This window comes from Trichophyton rubrum, assembly GCF_000151425.1.
Source record: "Trichophyton rubrum CBS 118892 genomic scaffold supercont2.3, whole genome shotgun sequence".
Lineage (NCBI taxonomy): Eukaryota > Fungi > Ascomycota > Eurotiomycetes > Onygenales > Arthrodermataceae > Trichophyton > Trichophyton rubrum.
The window spans coordinates 427,946-453,064 of record NW_003456426.1 but is presented as its reverse complement, the minus strand read 5'-3'; the positions used below and the strand labels follow the sequence as shown (position 1 = coordinate 453,064).

Below are 25,119 nucleotides of genomic sequence, written 5' to 3'. Positions count from 1 at the left end.
CAAAGAAAGGGTATTAAAACATGTAGAGTACAGACTGGGTATCGGCTGGTAAAAGAATGTTGGTAGACATAACTATGTCCTTCTGGTAGATATTGGGTAGGTGCATAGTAGAGTGATGTTGAAACTACTGCGCAGTAGGTTTCCTTCCATCCCGTCGGCCTTGGACAACAGTTGTCCAGTCTTCCCACTCCTTCGCAACCTCCATCAAGACATTGCCCATCACTGTAGCGGACGCCATAAGCCCGTGACCTTCACCCTCGAGGATTCTGACTTCGCACCGGCGCATCGTCTTTCCTAACCACCGGACGTTGTCGACAGGAACTCTTGTGTCACGGGAACCATGGTGTATGACTACCGCACGGTTGATGTCCACATATCTGAATCCAATGGCCCGTCTACGTTCGAGACAAATGAGTAGGTCAACGGCTGGATTGGCGGAACTGGTTGCAAGTTCCCAGATTGCGTGTGTGAGGCGGTTGTCATACTCCGTCCGTCGTTCTTGTTCAGATATAGGGACGTTGTCTGGAGTAACTCCGGCAGCGACGCTTGATGCGCTAGATGTTACTGCGCCGGTCCCTTCTTGGGTAGGGAGAGGAGGGTGTTGCTTTCGGGGCGTGGAGGTAGAGGTCTTGCCCTGGCCATCGGCAGCAGTTGTTCCTCCAACTTCAGGCGGTATGGGTGTTGCTTCTCTGCCAACAGTGCTTCGGCGTTTTGGTTTGCGTGAGCTTTTGGGGAGGCTGCTAGTGATACTTGCACTGGTTGCGGTCATGAACCTGGAGTTTGCGACTTTGAGAATAGGAGTAGGAAGCGCACGCAAAAGCCGTTGGGAGTAAGGGAGCGCCGTAGCCGGTAGCGGGTCTCTATGTGATCCCATGCCGGTCATTTGGGAGGGCGGTATCCAGGGCGCGAGAAGGTGGATGCGACCTCGGATATGCTGGGGCATGCGCAAAGCGGTGGCTAGGGCGTAAATGGCTCCGGCGGAGTGCGCGAGCATGGAGAACTTTGAGATTTTTAGATGTTTACATATCACCGCTAGGTCGTCTAAATCAAAGTAGTTAGTATTAAAACGGGATGTTAAATAGAGGATACAGTAATACATACCCGGCCAGTTCAAAGGAGTCCCCGTACCGTCCAGACAGGGCTGACTCTCTCCAACTCCAGGCCGGTCAGGGGTTATAAGCCGCAGTTTCAACGTCCGAGCTAGCTCATCATAAAAGGCCGTAAGGTATCTGGTCAAACCCATACCGACGCAGCAAAAGACGACATGGCCGTCGGGATCTCCGACTTCTGAAAAGGCGATGATACGCCCGGTCTGCGGGTGAGGAACTTTCTGTGTAAGTTTGGGTGAGGTGATGTATGCTGTTACAGCTTCCTCAATTACGTCTGGGCTACTTGGTCTGGCATTTGCATCTGATGAGGGCCGGGGTGCTGTTGAAGGGGAGTCAGAGTATGTCCTCCTATGACCCTTCATATCAGACCCTTTCGCGTTTTTGGTGAGACCGTCGTCATGCCTTGAGCGCTGGTTCGTGGGAGAGGTTGCTTGCAGGTTTCCAGTCTTTGGCGCAAGCGGCGCACCGCGTTTGCTCACGGAAGGGGCCCTACGAGTGCTGACGGTAGGAGACGGCGCGCTGTCGCCGAAGTCGAGAAAGAGTTCATCCACTTTGGCGAGCTGTATAGACGGGCTAGAAACCGAAGCGGCAGCGGAAGTAGCAGACGGTCGAGTGATATTGGGCTTTGTGCTGTCCGGGGGCGGAGGAGGCAATCTGTCATCGAGAACCATCCGATCCTTGATCTTCTGCTGGTGATCCTTAATCTCCTTGATGCGCTGGGTTACCTGGTCGGCCTCTGCGTTGACTTCCGTAATTTTCTTATCAACCGCCACATCTTTGAAAGAATATCCACTGTGTCGGCCGGAGCGGCGCTTCTTCGACGAGGGACTGTTAAAGCTGTGACGCAATGAGGACTCTCGTGTAGGAATGCTCCTACCGCTTCCAATTCCACCAGGGGTGAGGCAAGCTGGGAGTTCGTGGGTGTGGGTCTGCTTCAGGTTTGGAGCCGATTCCCGCCTTGAGTCCTGAAAGTCTCCAGACTTTTTCTTCTGACCACCGGGCTCGGTGACGGACCCGTTCGCTTCTTCCGCGAGGTCAGCCATGGAGCGAACGGGCCGTAAAACAGACTGGTTATTCTGGGAGTTTGAGATTGAAGGACCCGGCCCGTCTTCTACACCGAGACGATCACTGGATTGCTCCTTGGCCCGGGTGGAATCTCGCGACGAACGGCGGAAGAGGCCAAGCTGATTCTTTAAACTCCTCCGGCTGCCCGAGGATACAAGGCTCGCGGTAGATTTGCGCGACCCGGGCTCGAGACGAACGACTCCAAAACTTCCTGAGTCTTCATGGCCGGTAGTTGCAGAGCCATGAGAGCCGCGAGGAGGCCGTAGGGAGATAGAATCATCTGCGTTCCGGCAAGAATGGTACGACACTGACGAGCGAGGAGACCTTGCCGACGACGGCGGTTTTGACATTCTGATAACGGGAGACATGGCAGCGTCATAGGGATGCAAGAAGGGGGCCTCGCTCTCAGCCGCCGCCGCCGCCGCCGCAGCTGCCGCTTTGAACGAGCCATAATCCATATCCGAGCCATCAAACTGGCCGTTCCGAGGCGTCTTGGGCGAAGGGGGAGCTGTCTGCGATCCGCCTACCCGGGGCAGGCTCTCGAAGTGTGTGCGAGCGGGGGTCGATATGGTAGACAGCGACGAGATGAGAGACGAGATGACCTCTGGCGATGCTGGGGCGATGTGTCCTCGGGGCGACTGTCTCCTTCCTGGCCCGGCAGCAGGCATCGACTGGCGTCTTTGTGATATCTCATTAGGGCTATTATGGTTGTTGTTATGATTATTATTGAGGTTGCTGCCACGCGAAGACCGTCTCTCAGAAGCCTCCATTATTGCGCGCCAGGTCGACAGATGGGTGAACAGTGAAGAAATAGGAGTAGTTCTCGCAACAAACAGGAGGCTGTATCCGTATATATGTCATATATTCAGTTCGAACAGTGCGTCTGGCGGTGGTTCACTCGATACAGTATTGCATGCCGCACTGTCATTATTGCTCGCTTGCTACTATCAGCCGACACTCAGCAACAACTCCATGGACGCAAAGGAAGGGAAAAAAGGGCGAAGAAGAAGCCGAAGAACAAACCAAAGCCGCCCTCTCGGTTCCTTACTCTCTCTCGACTCTCGTAAAATCTGAGCCTGCGGTTCGTTCAGGTCATTGTTTGGCTCTCTGGGGAAATCGTATTGGCAGAGGAAGATTAAAAAAATGGAACTCCGGGCTCGCCGGCTGCGATAATTGGTTGGCCGACGAGGGCGCAGAGGCCGCGGAAGGGGATCCCAGCAGGAAAAAGCAACGACGCAGTCCTCTTTGTCCCTTTTTTTCCCTTGCCTTTTCTTTGCTTCTTCTCGTCTTGTCGTCCTCTATGAGATTCTGTCGAAGTTGAGGTTGAAGTTGACGTTTGACGGCCCTGAGTGTTGATCACGTGAGACATTCGCTGCCTTTCTTTTTTGACGTCAAAGAAACGAAAAGGCGAAGCAGCAACCAGAAGCAGCAGCAGCAGCAGAAGAAGAAGAAGACGAAGCTGAGGGCAGACGAAGAGCAGACGAAGAAGAAGAAGAAGAAGAAGAGACAGTGACGAGGGAGAAGAGCTGGAGCTGCGTTTCAGGTCAGGGGTATGCTGGTCGCCCGCCCGCCGCGCAAGGAACATCGGCTGCGAGATGATCGAGAGACTCGCCGCAGATAGAGAGCTCCCCCAGCCATCGGCCTGGCACTAGACACCGAAAAGCGAACACGGAGACGGCTGCCAGAGACCAGAGACACTCAAATGAGATTGAGATTCAGTTTGAGATTGGAATTGGAGTTGAGATTGGAATTGAAATTGCAGAGGGCGGCTGGAGACTACAGCACGGCAAGCAGCAGCAGCACATCATCATGGATGCGTTTCCCCCGAGCTACGTCGACCACAACCTCCCGCTGGTGCTAATATCAGGCCTGGCAGCGGCGGGCAAAGCAGGAGAGGAGGCTGGAGAGGCAATAGTGTCTGGAGTCGACGGCGCGGACGGTGGAGTCTGTGTCTTCTCGGACTTCCCGCCGGTTTCTGGCGCCGTGGCGGACGGACTACTCGCTGCCCTGCTCGCGGAAGATGCCTCATTCTGGCCGTGGAGCTCCAGGTATTTCAGCCACAGGGCAAATGGTGTTGGATTGAGAATACAGAGGGCTTCTAGGGTGTGTTAATCTTTTCTCTATCTACTCAGATAACGGCTCTTCAGTTGGCACGGCATACTAACATCGTCAGACATATACGCTTCCCCGGAAAAAGGCAGATACTACGCAATATGCTCCAGACAGTGATGGCCTGGCTCCCGTGCCTCACTCGCCGCTATCTCCCCTTACACCCGGCTCGGAGGTATTCCCAGATGGCATCGTCACGCCCAGCTGGATATCCAAACACCAGTGCCTCGTACCAGCGGCATTTGTCAATTTCTTCCCTCTCACCACAGATACAAACATGTCCACGCTCAAGGATAACCAGCTCAAGATAGAGATCAACAGCCTAAAACGAGACTGGGCTCAGTCAGGCTACAAGACTCGCTTTGTCGTCGTCTTCCTCTTTGAGGACGGACCCGTCTTGGATGATGCCAATTACCGCATCTCAAGCATTAGAAAAGCCACTGGATTAGATCCCCGAAATGTCTTTACACTCCCCCCAGGTCCAAGCCCACTAGACATCCAAAGGTTCGTTAAATCATTACTCTTCTCGATCCAGGGTGCTGCGGTCGAGTACTATAGAGATCTGTCAAAACACACTCGCCGCAAGCGCAACAGGACCACTATTCCACCTCCAACGGCACCTCCTACTAGCGGGACCTCCCAGACTCTCTCGCAGCAAGGCTGGAATGTTCGATATGAATTTAAACTAGGCGTACTTGCTGAGTTCCGCCAGGAGATGGATGCTGCTGGTCGTAGCTACGAAACTGCGTATGATTTGCTCTTTGGCGATGAAGTATTTGGAGTCATTGCCGCTTGGAGTCCAAGGTTTGATGAGGCCCGCATGTTAGCTGATGTACTTGCATTGAGGATTCTGCGGTGTCACTTATGGCTGGAACAGACTACTCCTGCTGTTCAGTTTTGGGTGGCTCACAGGAGACGAATACAAAACATTGCCTATAACAAAGGGAAAGGAACGAATAATTATGGCTGGGAGGCGTGGGAGGTAAACTGGTCCTTGATCATGGCGCATAATATTAGCCGCTCCTACATACCCCCTTCACCCGCAGGCACCAACAGCGGACCAATTTTTGTACTATCTGAAAAGACGCTGCTGTCAGGAGAGCGTGTATCTCCTTGGGACTTCCTGCATCACCGTGGATACTGGCTCGCTCGGGCTGCCAAACATACTGCTCGTCGACGGCTTCATGCTGAGAATATACCACAGGAAGATCGATTGCCTCCAGACCAGCATAATGCAACATCACAGTGCAAAGCCTTGTCTAACGTCTACGACACGTACCAGGCTCCGGAGCCACATGTCGAATATCCTATTGATGACCGACCGGGAGACAAGTACTCGCACCAAATACTAGAATTCCTTACAGAGTCCGTGGCTGAATTCGCCAAACGAGGCCAGGTTCGTATGGTCGAGAAACAGAAGTTGACAATGGCGAAAGAGTATGTACGTCTCGAGGCTTGGAGTGATGCTCTTGACATCCTACGACCTCTATGGCTCCAGATTTCCTGGAGACGGGAAGGGTGGTGGCATTTGATGGAAGAGTGCGCCTGGTTGTTGCGTGATTGTGCTGTGCGTTGTGGCGATTTTGAAGCTATTTACCGTATAGACTGGGAATTAATGAACAAAAGTAAGTACCAACTCCTTTATTGCCTACTCTGTTGCTAACTGAAACAGATTTTACGAATAGATCTGATTGGAATTACGATATACATAGAACCGGAACGACTGACGAAAAGGCATCTGAAAAACCAGTAATGGTATTGGCAGACAGAGACGTTGCATCTTGCAGTAAATATTCTCCAATCTATTTTTATTACTTGGTATCAACTGTATCTAACAGATTCCAGTTTCAATGTCCTTTATATTCAATTCTTCAAGCGGAAACGTAGGCGAGCCCCTCAAGGGTCAGCTCGTTCTTCAATCAGACTGCATCCGAAAGTCATCCCCAATCCACCTCAGTGAGGTCAAGATTGCCTTTGAAGGCGGTTTACCCCCAATTAGAATACTCGCTGATAGCAACGCGATTGATGCATCTAAATCTACCCATACCCATGCATCAATATCACTGGCAGATGGCCAAAGTGGGCCATCGTCATCATTACAGGAGATCAAAGGCAATGCCAATCTATCCCTCTTCCCAGGGCAGATGCGCGCATTCACCCTGACTCTGATACCACGGGAGGCCAGCGATGTTCGAGTGGCATCTATCACACTGATGGTAGCAGACGATAAATTTGACCTTGCTTATACTATTAGTAGTACTAGCAACGACGCCTACGCACTACCAAGATGGTGGACTGAGAGCAAAGGTAGCATCACATCAAGGCGGATCGGGAAGGGTAGAGATCCTTCTAGCTGTCAAATACTGCCAAAGCCACCTAAGGTGCTGATATCCGTGCCTGGCCTTCGGGACGCCTACTACTTTGGTGAAAAAGCAGGCTTGAACATCAGGCTCGACAACAATGAGGATGCGTCTGCATCGATCGTTGTGGAATTAAAACTCAGTGGTCGCTCGGAGTATCCTGCAGTTATAAGCTGGCTCGATGGCGCTGACGTGGAGGGACACTCTGAAGAAACTGAAGAACTGTCTGCCTCCCAGACAAAGGAGGCAGCCACGCAGACTATTCGGCGTAAAATCGCAGAGCTAGGAGCAGGTGAGCATACCATCTTGCCAGCTATGGTGGTCGAGGCACCTCACCCGATACAGTATGATCTGGAAATCAGCGTCTCTTACCATCTCAGCTCCGACCCCGAGGCAGCGATATCAAAAGCCATCTCGCTCGACCTACCGTTTATCCAGCCGTTCGAAGCAAACCACAACTTTCTACCACGGCTACATCTATCCCCGTGGCCAGATTTCTTCAATATTGACGAGTCAGAAGCCTCCAATATGCAGCAACGGTGGCTCCTCAACTCCACGCTGATGCCCCTTGCCCGGGAGACACTTGTCATCGAGGACGTCAAGCTGCGAGTCGTGGCTGTCGAAGTAGGCAAAATTTGCAGTATTACTACGGCTTCAGACAGCAGTAAGCAGTCTGGGAACAGATATATCCGGCCAGAAGAACCCCAGAGCACAGATTTCATGGTCGTCATTGAGCGGCTTGCTATGGAGGATCGGCTGCAGACTGGGGTCAGTTTTGAGCTGAAAATCAAATGGCGTCGAGACGAGCAGCAAGACGTCTTTGAAGCAGAAACCACCTCTCCTGAAATATCTCTTCCCACAGAGTCAGTAATAACCTCGCTGACCGTCCCTCGCTTCTCCATTCCGATGAGCGAGCCTCGCGTGCTGGCATCCCTCGGCGCAAAAACTAGCCGCAGCAATGACGTACCTGGCCTGATCCAGCTAAACTACACACTCGAGAACCCATCGATGCACTTCCTGACCTTCAACCTGACAATGGAAACGAGTGACCAGTTCGCTTTTAGTGGCCCCAAGTCCATGACCCTACGACTCGTTCCGCTGAGCCGCCATACGCTGCAGTACAGCCTGCTCGCGACTCGCCGGGGCGTCTGGATACAGCCGCAGCTGGTCATCGTGGACACTTACTTCAACAAGACACTGCGTATCCTACCGACAGAGAGCATAAAGAGCGATGCGAAGGGTATCTTGATCTGGGTTGACTGACCACCCCTGACCATGATTACTTTATGATAGAACCATGCTTCAACCCAATTAATCCCGAGATAAGACCACAGTTCCTCGTCCCATCCCAAAGCATGTTCCAGCCGAGCAAGCATCGGCTCGCAGATACGAGGTGTGGATCCCCCAGCTGTGGCTTGATAGGGGTCGGTTCCTCCCCTTAAGCCTGTTGGATCGCCAGCAAAGGTCATCACCTCAGATCTGCAGCCAGTAGCCAGCAAGCTCCACGACGCATCCTTCGATTTCTTCCTCATCCCTGTCGTCACTGTGGCTGCACAGCAGGCGCCACGGCCGGTTCTTGATCTCCAGGTTTGCTGTCTTTGGTTGGCCCCCTCCCCCAGCACGCACCCAGAGGCAGAAGAGTAATAGCTTGCCAGCCGTATAAACGAGTTCTTCCTCCTCTCCTCCTCTCTTTTATGCATGGCTTCTGCATGGCCGCTAGCCAAAAAGGCATCAGTAATCCGACGTCGTAGAGAGCGAAACCCGGTTAAATTGCAAAGTTGATAGGCGGTTCCACCTGCAAAGCAAGCAGCAACTTCTGCAACGTCCCGTCTTTTCTCCTTCCCGCAACCTCGCCGGTCAACAGTCGACAGTCAACAGTCAACAATCAACAGTAGACGCCATTCTTGTCAGCTATCGACATCAAGCAGAGAAGTCCAGGCAGAGACGAAGCAAAAAAGGCCAGAATTGACGCCGCTGACCTCGGGTCAGCCCAAGCTTGTGACTTCGGCCGTTGTTTGTTGACACTTCTGCGGCCTCGACAGCGACAGCGACAGCCAGCGCAGCGCTCCTCACAGCTTTGAGACAGCTTCATCGCACCTCGTCCTAGGCGACAGACTGCCTGCGACCCGAATAGACAGCTTCTGCTTCGTCTGCCGCCGCCATGGAGATGGAAGCGCCTCGAGTGGCCGCGTCTCAGGAACCAGCGCCAGCCACAAACACCCAGCCAGGTACGCAACCACAGAATATCAACATCAACAAAAGGCAAATAAATGTCCGAAAGCTAACTGATGGCTCCTGTACGGAGTATAGCTGAGACTGAGGTTGCCGGTGCCCGTGAGATGCTCGCTGTGCCCGAGGACGCGGTGCAGGTCCTCTGCGGTCCGCTGCTCAACTACAAGCATATGGGACCCGATGCCAGCTCGCGCCAGGTATGGAATGGCAGCGTCCTGATAGTCACTCGACCGCGTGAACAGCCGCCGTTGCTGCAGCTGCAGTGTCTGGGAGCTGTATCGAACGTCAACGGCCCTACCGCCGGCGCCGGCAATGTCGAACCCACCATCGAGGGCGTCAAGCTCTTCTCCAGCCCTATCGCGGCCTTCTGGCGCTTCCGCATCGCCGTCGCCATGGAGGACTATGAGGCGCGCTGGCAGTACACTATCCCGGGCTTCCGGCATGTGGACCGGGAGCATACCATGTCCTCCTGGAACTTCGTAGTGCCCGCTGTCAATGACTCGATGCGCATCATGTTCCACTCCTGCAATGGCTTCTCCGTGGGCACTGACCTGGGCCACTGGCAGGGCCCCTTGCTCTGGCATGACGTCCTTAGGCTGCATGCTCAGCGGCCATTTCACGTCATGATCGGAGGCGGTGACCAGATATACAATGATTCTGTCCGGACTGAGGGCCCTCTGAAGGAGTGGACCAACATCACCAACCCACACCGCAGACGGGCACACCCGTTCCCTAACACCCTTAGAGCAGAGTGTGATGTCTTCTACTTTAACAACTACGTACGTTGGTACGGGACTGAACCGTTTGCTACCGCCAATGCGCAGATCCCCCAGATCAACATCTGGGACGACCATGATATCATTGATGGCTTTGGGTCGTATACCGACCATTTCATGAGATGTGCTGTCTTCCGTGGCCTTGGAGGCGTTGCCTTCAAGTACTACTGTCTGTTCCAGCACCACAATGCTCCTCCCATGTCGACTTTCACGACTGATGCACCCCAAACCATGCATGCCAGTGAAGACGGGACTTCGGGCATTGACCAGCGCCAGCTGGAAGGCTGCTATGTCTATAAGGAGCCCGAGGATGAGCCCAGCTGGATAGTAGGAACTAAACCAGGTCCCTACGTCGAGGAGATCAGCAGAAACCTCTACATGCGTCTTGGAAAGCGTATTGCCTTTGCCGGAATCGATGCTCGCACTGAGCGTACCAGACATCAGGTCAATTACCCAGAGACTTACGATGCCATCTTCGCCCGTCTAGAAAAGGAGTTTACTGCCGCTAATGGAGAAATCAAGCATTTGATCCTCCTGCTTGGTGTCCCCATTGCGTATCCTCGCCTTGCTTGGCTTGAAAACATCCTCTCTTCTCCCCTGATATCCCCCATCCGCCTTCTGAACAAGCGGTTTGGCATTGGAGGAAGCTTCTTCAACAAGTTTGACGGCCAGGTTGATCTACTCGACGACCTTGACGACCACTACACTGCTCGGCAGCACAAGGCAGAGAGAAGACAGTTGATTCAACGTCTCCAGCAACTTGCTGCTCGTTATTCAGTCCGAGTCACCATCCTCGGCGGCGACGTCCACCTGGCAGCCGTGGGCCGCTTCTACTCCCGAGTCAAGGACCATGTTCCCATCGACAGCGACCCCAACTACATGATCAATGTCATCAGCAGTGCCATCACTAATAAGCCTCCTCCCAAGGCCGTGGCCAACCTACTCGCCAGCAGGAACAAGATCCACCATCTCGATAGCCAGACAGACGAAACCCTGATGAAGATCTTCAACGATCAGCCCGGAGGCAAAGAAAAGTCTTCTAGCTCCAACAAAGTGACCATGCCTTCCCGTAACTACGCTTGTATCACCGAAATCACCACGTCTAATGAGCAACCTGGGCTCTCAAAGGCTCCCAGGGATGGACATGATGCTCTCCACCCGGGAGAGCAAGATGCTGGCACAAAATACCGCTCTGCAGATGGAGTGAGCAACGTCACAGGCAAACTGGGTGGCTTGGACATTGCAATCCGTGTTGAAATTGACCCTGCTGATATCGAGGGTAAGACTGAGGGATACGGCTTTAGTGGTATGTCATTCCATCTTATTTTGTATTTTTTTTTTTTTTTTTTTTTTTTTTTTCCACCAGCTAACTGGATTATAGTGCCGCCCCTGGTGCAGGCTGCTCCTTCGGCGTAAAACCTTGACATGAACGATAGCGATACGACTCGTTAACTAACGTTCGGCTTTCCGGGTAGAAGAGAAATACCCCCGTGTTATCATAATTTCCATTCCTATCTGTAACGTGTTATGTTTTATTTCCCCTATTGACCTGCACATACGCAGCGATCCAGCTTCTCCTTCGGGTACCAGCTGGACTAATCATCAGTCCCTGTCCATGCTGTTATTATGTTATGTTTACCTTGTTTTTGTATGTACTAGCAGTGATACTATTTTCCACCCTACTTATCGGCAGAGAATACAACAGCTTCATTGAATGAGGTATATTACACTTATGTACATGTTCATCAGAGTCCAAATGACTTCAGCCAACTCGGAGGATTTCTCCTCCGCTCACGTTCTTTCTTCTCCTTCCACAGTAACCCAAGAACTATGCCAGCACCATATCCTGCTAGATGAGACCACAAATCCACTGCAAAAAAGCGGAAGGCCGGTATGAAATTCAGTAGCTCTCCAAGTATGATAGCACACAGGAATGTCGATCCTGAAGCAGATATCTTCTCCTGCCATTCACGCGGAAGGAATGCAATCGTGAGTCTCTCACTACGCCAATGTTAGATTGGAATGATGCTATTTCACTGATGCGTTTGAGCCTATTGACTTACTTGGAGTGAAGAATACACCACATTGCAACGACGCCGGATATGGCGCCACTTGCTCCCAATGACGAGACAGTCAGCGTATTTGACAAAACTCGGATGGCAAATGAAGAGAACGTCGCAAAGGCACCGGCGGATAAATACACGGCTACAAAATCTCCTCGGCCAATGTCATCGTGTACTATCCAAGTTAGTGGATTGGATATAATCCGGAACAATACTAGGCGTACTTACGTTTCTTCCCGACGAACCATAGAATAAACATATTTGACCCAAGATGACGAAGCTGCTGATGGCTGAAGACGCTTCCAACCACACTGGCAGCGTATGGGTAGTAGGGAACATTGATAAAATATTTGTTCAGCAATCTCCAGGCTGGTGGGAACTTCCAGAGCAGGAATACGCCTGCATTTAGGCCTACTATGGCTGTCAACGTGGCTGCTGCAGGCTGGATATCAGGCCACATTCGCTGGTTATGGAGCGGAGCTTCGTAGGATTCAGAGAAGACGTAGCAGAGCCCAAGGGTTAGAGCAACGACTGCAAGGGATGGTAAGAGACGGCCAGCCTAGATGAAGTTAGCTCGACTCTTGTATGAAATTATACTAGATACTAACAGTTGTAAGTTTCGAGGCATCGGTTGTTGAAGTTGCTTTGACATGCTGCTGTTGAATCCAGGCTAGTGCAGGCCGTTGTTCGGGATCAGCTCGTGGGCGTGCTGGATGGATGTTAACAGGGCTATATAGCTTCAAAAAGGATGTATTATACTCACCCTCTGTAAGCTCCTGCGACTCATACTTTTGTATGCCCTTGAGTTTCTCTGCCCGAGCCTGAAGCTGTTCAATCCGCTTCGCTTCACCGTCGAGCCAGTCTTGTCTTTGTTTTTCTTCCATCTGCTTGCTCTCTTTTATATTCTTCTTCCGGACTTCATCGAGGACACTGCTCCCATACACATCTCCTTCCTTGGTGGTGCTAGATCCAAACTTCCCGCTCTGTGGCTTGTACAGGCCCAGTTCCTCTGCCCGGCGTATCAGCTGCTCTTCCTCCTCCTGCTCTTCTCGTTCGATTCTCGCCAAGATAGCGGCGTCTTCGTCCATGGGATGCTTGCTTCGCAGCCACGCTAGACCGGCATCGATGATGTGCGGAGGTACAACACGGGTGATCTCGTCTGGTAGGGGTAGATCAAGTGTGCCTGATACTCGCTGGTCCTGTAACGCTCGGAGGATCTGGTTGCCCAGTTTCGCAGGTAGGGTGGCAGTGCCAAATATCTGGGCAATCTGCGGTGCTGGCAGGTCTCGCTCAGGGAAAGCAGCTGTGATTTCACGAGTTTGAGAGCCGGGAGCCCTCTGGCTGGCTTTGCGTGAGGTTGGCGTTTTGCTGGATAAACATCGTAATGCGCTTCGCGGTCTTATTGACGAGGGGTATATGAGGTGTAGCTGGTCTAGAAGGGAGGATCTGGCCGAGGAAGTTCGAGAATAAGCATGAATCCATCGGCATGGAGTCCGCCATGCTATCGTGGCGGCATTGTTCATCTCTCTGTCGGTTTTGACGGCAGGCGTCTTTGGTCGAGTTAACCAGGTTTCCATGTCAATTGCAGGTTAGGGGAGCAGCATACCTCCCTGACTATCTCTTCAATCGCGCTATAGGTGAGTTAATCTTTTGTCTGAACTGCTGGATCCCGGGTCTTTAATCTTTTCTTCGTCCTTTTTGCTTCTTTTCGTCTTTTCGTCTTTTTGATAGGAAGACAAGGGCGTCTTATCAGATCAAGTCACGTGAGAGATAAGATCTTCGACTTTATTAAATCCGTCTAAAAACAACAAGACAGAATACAAAGAAGAAGAAGAAGAAGAAGAAGAAGAAGAGAAGCGAATAACACGGCGAATAAGTGATCGAAAGACGAAAAGATGTCTGCGGAGTCACGGCCGATTGATCCTGGCGCGTTTGCAGCAGCGCTCAAAGACCTGCCGCTATCGTCTGTCTATGCGAAGGTCGTGGAGCTCGAGAACTCGACAGCGCATCTTGAACGCTCCAACAGCGAGCTGAGGACATTCATAGAGCAGTCAGACGGCGGAGACAAGGAGTGCGAGGATGCCATCACAGAAAACGAGGAGGTGATCCGACGGATGCGCGAGCGAATTGGTCTCGTCAAGCTTGAGCTGGAGAGACGCGGCGAGCAGTGGCCGGAGAAACAGGCTGAACATGAAGCTGATGGGCCTGAAGACGGACAAGGGGCGAATGGAACTACGAGCCAGCCGTCTAGCAATAGTCAGCAGAATGATGACCCGTCAGCAAGCTCTCAGCCTGGCATGGAGCCGGACCTGAACGGCGTGGACGACACATCTGAGGGCGTCCATATCTAAGCCGGGAGCTGTAACTATCCTACTATTTGATGGAATGGCCCCTTAGAATGCTCTAGGCGTGTTACGACGTTACGAATTCAATGGCATGAATAGTTGTGGTGATGATGATGATATTCAATTGAACCTATATCGAAGCTCTACCAAACCGCCAGCCACAGGGGATATGACCAGCCAGCACGCCAACAGCCAGCTACACAGGGTCTCCAGCACCCGGTACTCGGCCTGAGATGCCCCTCGTCCGGTTTTTTTTTTTTTTTTTTACAAGGGACAACGCCCTGCACTCGAATGCCAGCCAATAATAGTGCAGGTATATCCAGCAGAAGCAGCAGCCAGACGGTCCGAATGACCATCAGTCCACCACCAGCCTCGCCAGCATCGAACCAGTATGTAGACAGACAGACGCCGTAACTAGTGTAGAAGTCCAGCCATCCGCTGCACCCGCGTAGAAGCCTGTATCTGCCTGCGCCAGCGGGATATCAAAATCCCACCATCACGCCAGCCAGCCCGTTGAGCGCAGCCAGACAGCCAACTGCCAAACCACCAGCTAACTAGAGCCATGCAAGCCCCTCTCTTTCACGTCTGCATCTGCGCCTACGTCTTCTGCAGCTTCAGCTTCACCTCTGTCCATCTCTAGCCGACCTGCGCTGGCGCTCTCCATTCACTGGCGCAGCAGCTCCGTATAGTTAAAGGCAGTTCTCTATCTGGTCCGCCGATTTGCTTGTCTTTTGCGCCTCGTCTCTGCGCAAACCTCACTCAACCACTTCCCCAAAGTCAGTCCACCAGCGCCCACCAGCCCACCGCATGGCTCAGGGCGGAAGATGAACTCCCTGAACATCCTCTCGTCGCGAGTCATCGGCCAGGCTACTGCGAGCAATTCGTCGCGGGCCCGATCCCACTCGCAGGGCCATGTCCTCAACCCGCGAGGAGGCCTGGCCGCCAGCAGCAGATCCTACAGCGACGGCAACATCAACATACACCAGCACTCGATGCAGGCCGATGGCATCCCTGGAGACGACGAGGACGAGCTTGAGGCTCGCGGTGAGGTGCTGTCGCTGCTGACGGTCGAAGACGCCGACCAGAAGCAAGCTCTGGCGCAGGACTCAGCAGCACCTACAACGGCCGGCACGGTGATCCTGCCTATAACGCAACGGTTCTTCGGCGCCCTGCTCGAGACGCTCAAGACGATCCTCTCGATATTTGCCTCGCCCGCCGTCTTCCTGGGGCGCCGGTTCTACTCTAGGGACGGCCAGTTTTCGCTCGTGGAGCCGTTACGGTCTCTACGGCAGGACAATAGCACCACCGGCAACACCCGCCGAAGTAGAAGAGACGGCGCAGACTCTGGCAGCAGACCGGACAGGGGCCCGAAGAGACCATCCAGAGGCTCTCCAAGGCTGCGGGACTCTCTATCTTCCGAGTCGTTGTACTCCAATACCTCAGAATCAGAGACTGACCGGGCCCTGGGCGAGCCTGGCATGCGCAGCCGGCATTCACGGCGGAAATCCAGCCTGGCCACGACAGACAATGATGAAGCCACTCCTCGGCGCTCAATCAGAATAAAGATACAGAACGAGAGCAAGCAGAATCATGAACAGAGACGCTCCAAGGTTAGGGCTTCCCGTCGTAGCGACGGCAGCAGCAACACCAGCAGTGCGACTGGCAACGGCAATATGGACCCGGTAGCAGACAGTTTGAAGTCACCCGTCTCCCAGGCAGCCCGCAAGCTGACAAGATACCCTCATGCGCCTACGCCTCCCAGACCGTTGGTCCCCCGTCGGCAACCTTCCTATATATTTGGGGCACCCCCTCCTCGTACGCCCCAGAAGACACTCATCCTCGATCTCGACGAAACCCTCATACACTCCCTCTCCAAGGGCGGCCGCATGTCAAGCGGACACATGGTTGAAGTCAAGCTCTCCATGCCCATGGCCTCTGCGGCCGCTCCGGGAGCAGCACCTACCATCCTCGGCCCCCAGCATCCTATCCTCTACTACGTCCACAAGCGTCCTCATTGCGACGCTTTCCTACGTAAGGTCTGCCAGTGGTATAAGCTAGTTATATTTACGGCCAGCGTGCAGGAATACGCAGACCCGGTCATCGACTGGCTGGAACAAGAACGCAAGTACTTCCATAGCAGATACTACCGGCAACACTGCACGATACGCAACGGCGCTTATATCAAGGATCTCAGCTCCGTTGAGCCAGATCTAAGTAAAGTTATGATCTTGGATAACAGTCCAATGAGTTATATATTTCACGAAGGTACCTCTACAAGCCTCGTACATGATATCTTGATTCAATGCTAATTTCGGATAGATAATGCAATTCCTATCGAAGGCTGGATCAACGATCCTACAGACAACGATCTCCTTCACCTCATACCCATTCTAGAGGCAATGCAGCATGTAACTGATGTCCGGGCCCTTCTGGCCCTTCGACGAGGTGAGGTCGGAAGCTAGATCAATCCTGCTTCCACTGTAACGTACCACTTCCCCCCCAATCCCCGATATATGGCGTGTAAGTTGTCCGGGTAATGCTTGAGTATTGATATGTTTCCTATTTTCTCCTTGCCTCATCTCGTTTCCTGATAGAACGACTCCTCTAGTGAGTGGCATTGGGCACGGCGCTTTTCTTCTTAATTGGTTCTTCGTCTCCTCCGCCTTCTTCTGCTTCTCCATCTGTATCCTATCTTACTTGTTACTCCATGTTCCGAGCCGTTTTAATTCTGAAGTCTATACTTACCTGCCAGGCCAGATGGGATCTGTACAGTTGTAATATCACTAGATTCTACTAATATCATTACTCGTCCTTACATCGCAATAGATAAATATGGAGCCAATAGATATCCAAATGATCACCAAGCAAGCAATCAATCAATTTACATTTTAGTTTTTAGCATACAAGTAGTTGATCACTTCTTGACTTCGGCAAAGACCTCCTTGAGAGCAGCAATGGCCCTGTCAATATCGTCCCGCTTAGGATCAGTGACGCTGACTCCCATGTGGCCGAATCGAATGTACTTGGAGGCAATCTCCTTGTGTAGACCACCGGCAAACACGAGACCCTTCTGGAAAAGCTTCGGAAGGACGTCAGGTGGAGACAGGCCCTCGGGAAGACGAATGGCTGTCATAGCATTGGCCTGGTTCTCCTCCTTGGTAGCCAGCTGCTGCAGCCCCATGTCAGAAACAGCCTTCTTTACTCGCTGAGAAGCTTCCTTGTGAACAGCAAATCGTTCTGCAAGAGGCTTGGAAGTGATTTGCGTAAGAGCCGTATGCAGCGCACGAACCAGCTGAGTAGCAGGAGTAGCGAAGTAAGATGGCTTGCCGGCCTCGTAGTTCTGCATTATGGGCAGCCAGTTCTTGATCGAAGCATAGTAGCTTGCTGGAGGGGAGGTTCTGTTCTGTGCTCGGTCCATAGCACGGCCAGAGAGCATCAAGATGCTCAGGCCTGGGGGGCACCCAATAGCCTTCTGACCGGCTGTGAGCACTACGTCCAAATCCCACTCGTCAAAGGCAATCTCCTCGCACCCCACCGAACACACACCATCGACAACAACAAGCGTGTTGGGGCTGACTTTTCGGACAACTTCCGTGATGGCCTTGATATCACTCAACACACCCGTAGAGGTATCGACGTGTGTGACAGTCAGGATCTTGTATTCCTTCTCCTGAAGAGCCTTGGAAATCTCATCCAAAGACGGTCGGTCCCCAATTGGTGCCTTAATCTGTGTTGCGTTTGCGCCGTACGTCTGCAGGCATTCCGAGAGTGAGTCACCGAAGTAGCCGGTATGCAGCACTAGGGCGTTTTCACCACGCTCGATCAAGTTGGACGCAACGAAGTCCCAACCTAGTGTTCCTGAGCCAGCAAGCACGAACGGCTGTGATGCAGCAGCCTTTGTCTGGAACAGCTGCCTCAACATCGTCAGCGTCTCGCCGAATATCTTTACGAATGCCGGTCCAACATGGCTCTCCCTGTAGTAAGATGTATTAGCAAGAGTACTCAAATACCATCAAACAGCACCATATTCATCCTCATAAACACAGAATAGAGACAAGAATACACACCCGTAGGTCGACATGGACTGGAGGACGGCATCGTCGAATTCAATCGGCCCTGGGATGAGGACTGTGGGATGGTGTGCTTGAGTAGACATGGCGGCGGCTTCTCTGGTTTTGCTTGCAGACAGATCAGGCAGCGTGCGCAGGATCGGTTTATATTCAACCTCGTCAGGCTCGACAGAGACGTTCCTCTCGCTCGAGAATGGTGTGTTGAGCGCTGGCAAGGGAAGCCTCTGGTCGATGTGCCTGGAGATCAGGCTCAACCGCGGCTTTGCCCGTGAGGGCGCCAGGACGCTGACTCCGCCCGCCGCGGGGAACAGCCGAGTGGCGCGAAGAAGAGCTGCCAGCGTGGACCGGCCGGTGGCTGCAGTTAGGTTATAGCTGGGTTCCGTAGAGGTATATGTGGCTGCGCAGTGATATAGATGCTAAAGACGCCCGTTTCGCGGCGGTGGTTAGCAGTTTCGATGCCGGACGTTGAGGTTCCCCTTTTCGGACGCGGTCCTTATCAATCTATCGCCGTAGACCCTCGACTATCTAATCTGCGATGTGCAACTAACACAACAGTACTCCGTCACACAACAGCAGATATGAGATGACAGCGAAGAACGAACAATGACGTCGCTGTCCGCCGGGGAGATATCGCTCTCGGCGCTGTCCGAGTTGCTGTCCGGCTACGACGGCACACTCGCCCGTGTATACCGTGATAAGCTGGCTATAAAGGCAGGAAAGGCAGCGAAGCCGGCCAGCAAGGCCTTGATATCCAGGGAAAAGGAAGAAGAGATTGAGGACCGGGTGAAGCAGTTTGTCGAGCTAGACACCTGGCGGTATACGACTCTGCCAGCCACTCTGCGCGAACGAGCGGGGGGCAACGGGGACCAGAAGAAGAAGGGAAAAGAGAAGCCTGCTCATGGCTTCATCAACAAGGACGAGATGGTCCAGTTGATGGACTGGAAGCTGTACGTTGGCGTATCTCAACGTTGGCTAGTAATCATATTCTAATATGTTGTGTAGAAAACATGGCTCCTTTCGACCTGCTCTCATGGGCTTGATACGCTCAAATGCAGAGTCACAGGTAGAGATAGTTAGCAAGATGGCGTTCTCAAGTCTAGCAGAAGCTTCCCAGGCAGGTGTCTTCCCTGAAGCGGCCGTACAATTACTGTGCAAAAGCTTCCGTGGAGTTGGACCAGCCACTGCATCCTTGATTCTATCCCTTGCCCCGGAGACGTCAACTCCATTTTTTAGTGACGAGCTGTACTGCTGGCTTTGCATGGATTTGTATTCACGGGATAAACAAGTTCCCAGGCACAAACTACCAAAGCTGAAGTACAATGTCAAAGAATACCAGGATTTATGGGATGCTTTCACTGAGCTAAGACGACGGATCCAGCAACTCTCGGAGAAAAGTGAGACAAAGCAGACATTTTCCGTGCAGGATATAGAGAAGATTGCGTTTGTGATAGGGCATCTAGAGCCTACGGTTGGAGATAGCTTAAAGGAAACATCGAAGCCAACGTCAGATTCAAAGTCGTTATCCGAAGATGTTAACAGTGAACCTGAAAAAGAACAAGGCAGGAAGGCTCGGAAACGAAAGAGAAAGGAAGCCTAATCTAATAGCTTTGGCTAGAGGAGTTAGTTTTTCTTTACCGGAGATATCTGAAATTGGAAATGCTCTTGTTGTAATTCTTAGAGCACGTATCAACCAACGACTTGCTTAAATACTGCTAAATAGAAAACCTTCAATAACGTAAAGATAGTAAACACCAAGAAGATAAAATAAAAGGCGAGAAAGGGCGTGGTCTAAGGTGGAATTATTGGCTTTCCTATATACTAATAGTACACCGGGGGAGTTAAGGGTTAACGGGGTTAGGGGTCTCCTCGGCCCCTGAGCTTTAACACCGACCACATCTGAAGGGGATTTGAGCGCTATTATAAGAGTAGAAAGAAAAACAGATTTACTCCTGGCCGAAGCCGAGTGTCTCTTCAACGGCAATGGTAAGTTTGTTCTGTAAAGCTTCATATGTCTTATAAGGGGGTAGATCGAGTCGGTTGAAGCTACTTCTGTTAGTGAAGAACTTGGAGCTGGTGTATGGGCACAAGAAACAGACGTACCAGGTATGTGATTTGGGCAGGGCATTGATATCTCCTGACTTCTCGATCGTAAATCTCCTAGGCCCGTCACTGCCCTGAAGATCCTTAAATCCATTGACGGGGATACGTGATGTACCGGTGGCGAACTGGAGTAATCGAGACTTCTGCTCGGCATCCCAACTTCTTATTACCTTCCAGAAGTTCTGGATTACCTCATCGTCCTCCTGGTAGCCACGGTAGTCGGTGTGTTTCTTCCAATCATCGATATGGATGTCAGCAATACCGCCGATAAGAAGCTCAAGTTCTCGCTCGTCAAAGACGTTGACGAGTTCGGCGGGTATAAGTTCGTTGAATCCGGTGATGAATGCGTTAAACTGCTCTTCTACTCGCTTTTGAATCTTCCACTCTGTCACTAGCCTGAGGAGACTATTAGCATCTGACAATTACTATTCAACGAAGAATGACACGGAACATACTCCACGTATTGTTTCTTATTCTCATTTGTAACGGGGATATTTCTTCCATCTGGGATTAAATCTATTGTCCTGCGCTCGCCAAATTGCTCATCATCAATCGAAAAAGTAAGTTCAATTATACCATCGATATCGTTATTACTAGCAAGTAAGAGTCAGTCAGCATTGCCACAGGACAAAAGAGAGTAGAGTGTGTGTGCATCCTTACAGCGTCCACGTCAAATTGCGATGGAAATCTTCATCAACACCCTCCATATCCTGAAGGGTAACTTTCTTTCGTAGCATCATCTTGTAAAAAGCACCGATGAAGAAAGAGTCAAGGAACCGGCGGTGGAAGATGGCCAGACCAACCACGCGGCCGATGAACTTGAAATAGTTCAAATGCTCGGGATTGATACCTGAGTGCGGGTTTATCTGGAGCGTATAATTATCATGAGCGGAGTATTCAAATAAGCAATAGAACGGATTGAACATTTCGTGAGAAAGGAGGAAGAAAAATTCTCTACACGGTGTTAGCAGGTCGCAATGTATTCAAGTAAAAAGGGGGTAAAGGGATAAGATAGTGCATACCTTGAAAGACCACCGTAATCTAATCCATCTTCTCCGTCAAATTTGATCATTAAACGCTTCTTTAGGTCTGCCGGACTTTGTCTCATTATTTCTGCAAAAGAATCCTCGAAAATGGCACCACGTCGAACTTTGACGTGGCATTGGCCAGACATTATTCTTAGACCAGGTTGGGATCTGAAATATATCAATTTGCGCCGGAAATCACGCTTATACTGTGGCACACCCTGGTCGAGGGAAGACGGTAGCCGGGGATCATCCCAGGTAGTTGTCTTAGTGTTGTGGTCCACAAAGTACACACGGGCAGTGTTTGTTAACCGCATCTCCCAGCCACTCGGCAGTGCACCCAGATGGTTTACTGTTTGGGATGCAAGATGGTTCCCGTTATCAGGACCATACATCTGGACCAACTGCTGCTGGCGGGGATCCACCCAGGTTGTGGTTCGAGTATTATGGTCAACATAATACGGACGGCCTTCAGGGGTATACCGCTGTTCCCAGCCTGAAGGAAGCTCTCCTGTACCAGGGGTAGTGGTATTGCTAGCCATCATTGCTACTGCGTTCGCTGTTGGAGCTGTTGGTGGCGTCCGGGCCTGCTGCTGGGAATCAGGCGAGTTTGCACCTGTTCGATCCTCTGGCAACATTCGGCTCCGATGGGCTCGGCGCTCCATCTGCATATTGGCCTCCATTTGAGTCCGCTGCGTCTGCTCATTGTAGTTTTGCGCCGGCCGGTTCCAAGTGGTGGTACGGGTATTGTGGTCTACGTAATAAGTTCGCCCCAGGTTATCCTCTCGCCGCTCCCAGCCGGTGGGCAGCCTGCCCTGGCTGTCTTCAAAGGTACTGCCTACATTTGCTCGGACTGGAACAGTGGGTTGTTGAGGTGAGGTAGTAAGCGGCGCCACGGCTGTGGTTGAGGAAGAGGAGGGGTGTGTAGGGACCAAATGAGAGCTGGAGTTATTGACTACCGGCTCCTGAGCTGTTGAAGTTGGGCGCGGTCCAGTCAAAGGTGTTGAAACTGAGGAGGTGGTAGTCGTCTGAGAGGCGGGAATAGGTGATGTTGAGGTGCGATTGTTGTTGATAGGGCGTGAAGCTCCGGTTTGCGATGTGGGAACCGGCGTAGATAGATTTGTAGAGAGGTTGAGAATGAGTTTGCCATGAACAACAAGATTATCGTTTGACTTTTTGAGATCTCTGGTAAGCATTTCTAGGGTAAAGATGTCAGCTGGGTTAAGCTCTCTTCACTATCAAACGGTACCAAAAGACAGGGTAAAGGTGAAATAGGAAAATGAAAGAGTAGAAGTACCATCATCACCGATAGCAAGATCGATAACATCACCGATACGGATATTTATCACTCCCAGAAACCCCTGGTCCTTCTTCTTGAACTTTTTCTGGTCAAATATTTGTATGGCGAGTATGCTGTCCTCGGTGACTCTCCTGCGCATTGCGTCAGCATCCAATCCAGCCGAGTGAAGGGTACCAGAAGTATGAAAAACAGGTTCCCCCTTACAAGTCAAACATCTCATTCCAGTATGGGTTCAGGGTCTTCTTGATGACGGAGGTGGTATGAGTCTGTTCACCACCAACGGTAGCAACCGCGAACGGATCGGGGAAGCCTACACATGCAGCCTGTTAGGTCTGTACCGAGACAGTAGAAGCAGGGTCCCAACTCACGAAAGACATCTCGTTTGTATAGTCCATCAGCGGCGATAACTGCAGGGGGCGGAGGGTATGTATTAGCAGCAGCTAACGTATCGCGGGGCAGACATCTCTCTTACTGGTGACTCTCAAGTTCGGTTGCCTGCAAGAAACAACAATCAGTCCTTTGTTCACTCGGAATCGAAACAGCAACAGGTAGAAGCTCCCGGGAGAGGGCGGCAGGGCCGGCTGCCCATCACTTACGCTGGCAAGTTGGAGCCCATCTTTGCTCACACACACAGGACAGACCCGCGGTTTGGTGACTGCCGGCTTCACCTCGGGGGTAGCATCAACCAGCTGCCCGCAGAGCAACAGGAACGGACGAGAGGACTATCGGGAGCTCGCCGGGGTTGTCACAACTGTAGAGAACAGGCCAGAGTTGCAGCTGGTGTCTTGCTGTCTCGCTGCTTCGCTGCTGTCTCGTCTGGTCGGGTCGTGAGCGATGGAGATGAGGCGCAGCCGCCGGAGGCTGAGCAGGACAAGGGCGCTTGGTTTCTTTTTTGGTGGCAATCCCCCACACCCGGCCAGCAGGTCAATACTCGGACAGCTAGACAAGCAGGACGCGCGCTTCTTCTGCTCTTCGTCGTCTTCTATTTCTACCGCGCTGGGAGGCTGCAAGATGTCTTTTTCTTCTTACTTTGTATTTTATGGCATTTTATTTTTAGATTTAAAGAACAAGAAAGATTTCCCGATCAGGACTAGCGTGAACATGTGACGTAGCTTGTTTTTCTTTCTGATATAAAAAAAAGGAAAAGACTCGATGAAAAGATGGTGGGAAAGCAGATGGAAAAAGAGCATCAAAGGGGAGGATAGAAGCGGTGATGAAGTAGTAGAAGCGGAGGAGGCAGAGCGGGAGGAGAAGAGAGAGGAGGAGGAGGAGGAGGAGGAGGTGGTGGTGGTGGTGGACAGCTTGACTGTGATGGAAGGCCTATAGTCAGGACAGAGAGGATGGCAATGCATAAGGTCAGGGGAAGAACGAGAGGGAGAAAAGGAGAAAAGGAGCAAAGGAGAAGAGAACGCGGAAGAAGAAGAGTGCAAAAATAAGGCTGTTACCCGTTTTATCGCCGTATCATACAAGCATTTCCCAACTCCAGATAGGTCACATTCAAACCAGAGATGGCCTGTTTAGTCCCAGTTTTTTATTGTCATCCAGTCAAAGTCAAGGTAAGGATTGGAGGTCAAGGTCGAGGTCAGCGCGGAGGGATAAGAGGATTTTAGTACGGAGCATAACCTCTCCCACGGCCACGGTAGCCGCCTCCTCGGTATCCTCCCCGGGGCATGCCACGGCCGAACCCTCCGCGGCCTCGTCCACGGCCCCGTCCACGAGTCATGCCCGGCAGATTCGTGCGTTTCGGGACAACCTGGCTCGGTTTATTAGCATCTGCACTCTTTCGTCTTCATGTGGAATAACACACCTTTATATTCCTCCCACGGAACAGACTCTCGTTCAGCACTAGAGCTTGCGCCACAAGGCTGGGTTCGCTGAACTCGACATACGCATACCTGCAGCGCTCCATTAGTCTCCTTCTCTTGCCAGGCAGCAGACCGCTCAGGTATATCTCAAAAGACAAGAAAGGTCAAAATATCTAGGGGGGGAGACAAACCCCTTTGGATGGCCAGTGAATTTATCCAATAAGATGGTGACTCTGTTTATCGACCCGCAGCTCTGGAAGTGTGCCTGTATCTCCTCTGGCGAGGCCGCGTAGTCGACGTTGCCGACGAAGATACTCCTCGCGTCGATGTCCTCCTTGTCTTCTCGTAGGTTCTCCGTCTGCTGGTCCAGGGAAGCTTGCATCTCATGCAGCTTGGCTGCTTCTGACTCCATCTTTGTCAGTCTCTCTCGCATCGCTGCAATTTCTTCCTACAGGAACATGGTTAGCTCTAGCTTTCCTAGTCTTGATAGGCATGGATAGCGAAAGGCGTACTTCATCATCTCCAGCTTTCTCCTGGTTGTCTATAGGCTCCGCGGGAACATCTTCTGCAGTGCTAGCCATGGCGAGGAGGATACGCTTGATTCACGTGGCCAAAAGCTATAGGATAGGCTACGCTATATAAAACAATGTCTCTGGAAGCAAGTTGATTGAACAAACGGGGCACAGAGGTAGCTGGTAGGTAGCGACAGAGCTGTCAGTCAAGAAAGTCAAGTTTGAGATCTTCACATAAAAGGGAAAAA

General features: G+C 51.9%; 10 protein-coding genes across 20 annotated transcripts; 5 read left to right on the top strand and 5 right to left on the bottom strand.

Moving 5' to 3' along the window:
- Positions 1–124: 124 nt before the first annotated feature.
- On the bottom strand, positions 125–3,231 carry TERG_02893 (uncharacterized protein; the record flags this gene model as incomplete). The annotated part of the gene is made up of 2 exons (XM_003235793.2): positions 1,102–3,231; positions 125–1,041 (listed from the first exon to the last, which is right to left on the bottom strand). Exons 1-2 carry the CDS (start codon positions 2,942–2,944, stop codon positions 125–127), a joined length of 2,760 nt encoding a protein of 919 aa, XP_003235841.1. The 5' UTR covers positions 2,945–3,231.
- Positions 3,232–6,133: 2,902 nt separating this feature from the next.
- TERG_02892 (uncharacterized protein) lies at positions 6,134–7,906 on the top strand (the record flags this gene model as incomplete). The annotated part of the gene is made up of 1 exon (XM_003235792.2): positions 6,134–7,906. The coding sequence occupies one exon, from the start codon at positions 6,134–6,136 to the stop codon at positions 7,904–7,906; it is 1,773 nt and encodes a 590-aa protein (XP_003235840.2).
- Positions 7,907–8,804: 898 nt separating this feature from the next.
- TERG_02891 (uncharacterized protein) lies at positions 8,805–11,067 on the top strand (the record flags this gene model as incomplete). The annotated part of the gene is made up of 3 exons (XM_003235791.1): positions 8,805–8,871; positions 8,954–10,957; positions 11,033–11,067. 3 exons carry the CDS (start codon positions 8,805–8,807, stop codon positions 11,065–11,067), a joined length of 2,106 nt encoding a protein of 701 aa, XP_003235839.1.
- Positions 11,046–13,524, bottom strand: TERG_02890. 8 transcript variants are annotated; one of them, XM_003235790.2, is made up of 6 exons: positions 13,321–13,524; positions 12,478–13,264; positions 12,323–12,423; positions 11,943–12,273; positions 11,715–11,889; positions 11,068–11,652 (listed from the first exon to the last, which is right to left on the bottom strand). In XM_003235790.2, exons 2-6 carry the CDS (start codon positions 13,235–13,237, stop codon positions 11,397–11,399), a joined length of 1,623 nt encoding a protein of 540 aa, XP_003235838.1. In that variant the 5' UTR covers positions 13,238–13,264; positions 13,321–13,524; the 3' UTR covers positions 11,068–11,396. The 8 variants fall into 8 exon arrangements, with proteins under 8 accessions (XP_047605764.1, XP_047605763.1, XP_047605765.1 ...); XM_047749467.1 differs by having other exon boundaries at positions 11,046–11,889; XM_047747980.1 differs by having other exon boundaries at positions 12,323–13,264.
- A 23-nt stretch (positions 13,525–13,547) lies between these two features.
- TERG_02889 (uncharacterized protein) lies at positions 13,548–14,266 on the top strand. Its single transcript, XM_003235789.2, has one exon. The coding sequence runs from the start codon at positions 13,610–13,612 to the stop codon at positions 14,063–14,065; it is 456 nt and encodes a 151-aa protein (XP_003235837.1). The 5' UTR covers positions 13,548–13,609; the 3' UTR covers positions 14,066–14,266.
- Positions 14,267–14,883: 617 nt separating this feature from the next.
- TERG_02888 (uncharacterized protein) lies at positions 14,884–16,521 on the top strand (the record flags this gene model as incomplete). Its single annotated transcript, XM_003235788.1, has 2 exons — positions 14,884–16,324; positions 16,379–16,521. 2 exons carry the CDS (start codon positions 14,884–14,886, stop codon positions 16,519–16,521), a joined length of 1,584 nt encoding a protein of 527 aa, XP_003235836.1.
- Positions 16,522–16,973: 452 nt separating this feature from the next.
- Positions 16,974–18,215, bottom strand: TERG_02887 (uncharacterized protein; the record flags this gene model as incomplete). The annotated part of the gene is made up of 2 exons (XM_003235787.2): positions 16,974–18,033; positions 18,127–18,215. 2 exons carry the CDS (start codon positions 18,213–18,215, stop codon positions 16,974–16,976), a joined length of 1,149 nt encoding a protein of 382 aa, XP_003235835.1.
- A 517-nt stretch (positions 18,216–18,732) lies between these two features.
- On the top strand, positions 18,733–19,726 carry TERG_02886 (uncharacterized protein; the record flags this gene model as incomplete). The annotated part of the gene is made up of 2 exons (XM_003235786.1): positions 18,733–19,076; positions 19,132–19,726. 2 exons carry the CDS (start codon positions 18,733–18,735, stop codon positions 19,724–19,726), a joined length of 939 nt encoding a protein of 312 aa, XP_003235834.1.
- Positions 19,727–20,072: 346 nt separating this feature from the next.
- On the bottom strand, positions 20,073–23,170 carry TERG_02885 (uncharacterized protein; the record flags this gene model as incomplete). Of its 4 annotated transcripts, XM_003235785.1 has the most annotated exons (10): positions 20,073–20,172; positions 20,230–20,625; positions 20,685–20,822; positions 20,890–21,183; positions 21,252–22,452; positions 22,552–22,685; positions 22,759–22,864; positions 22,923–22,961; positions 23,027–23,049; positions 23,151–23,170. In XM_003235785.1, the coding sequence occupies 10 exons, from the start codon at positions 23,168–23,170 to the stop codon at positions 20,073–20,075; spliced, it is 2,451 nt and encodes an 816-aa protein (XP_003235833.1). The 4 variants fall into 4 exon arrangements, with proteins under 4 accessions (XP_003235833.1, XP_047603951.1, XP_047605761.1 ...); XM_047747979.1 differs by having other exon boundaries at positions 20,073–20,625; XM_047749464.1 differs by lacking the exon at positions 20,073–20,172 and having other exon boundaries at positions 20,621–20,822.
- Positions 23,171–24,160: 990 nt separating this feature from the next.
- Positions 24,161–24,940, bottom strand: TERG_02884 (uncharacterized protein; the record flags this gene model as incomplete). Its single annotated transcript, XM_003235784.1, has 4 exons — positions 24,161–24,307; positions 24,362–24,449; positions 24,551–24,807; positions 24,872–24,940. 4 exons carry the CDS (start codon positions 24,938–24,940, stop codon positions 24,161–24,163), a joined length of 561 nt encoding a protein of 186 aa, XP_003235832.1.
- Between the last annotated feature and the right edge of the window lie 179 nt (positions 24,941–25,119).

What these genes read in the sequence shown, in the direction of transcription:
- TERG_02890 (XM_047747980.1), bottom strand. Translation starts at nt 13,237, where the DNA reads ATGAACAATGCCGCCACGATAGCATGGCGGACTCCATGCCGATGGATT. An exon ending in ATGCCTCGAAACTTACAACT is followed by an intron (nt 12,274 to 12,322) that starts GTTAGTATCTAG and finishes AACTTCATCTAG; the next exon opens with GCTGGCCGTCTCTTACCATC. An exon ending in TGGTGTATTCTTCACTCCAA is followed by an intron (nt 11,653 to 11,714) that starts GTAAGTCAATAG and finishes ACATTGGCGTAG; the next exon opens with TGAGAGACTCACGATTGCAT.
- TERG_02889 (XM_003235789.2), top strand. Translation starts at nt 13,610, where the DNA reads ATGTCTGCGGAGTCACGGCCGATTGATCCTGGCGCGTTTGCAGCAGCG.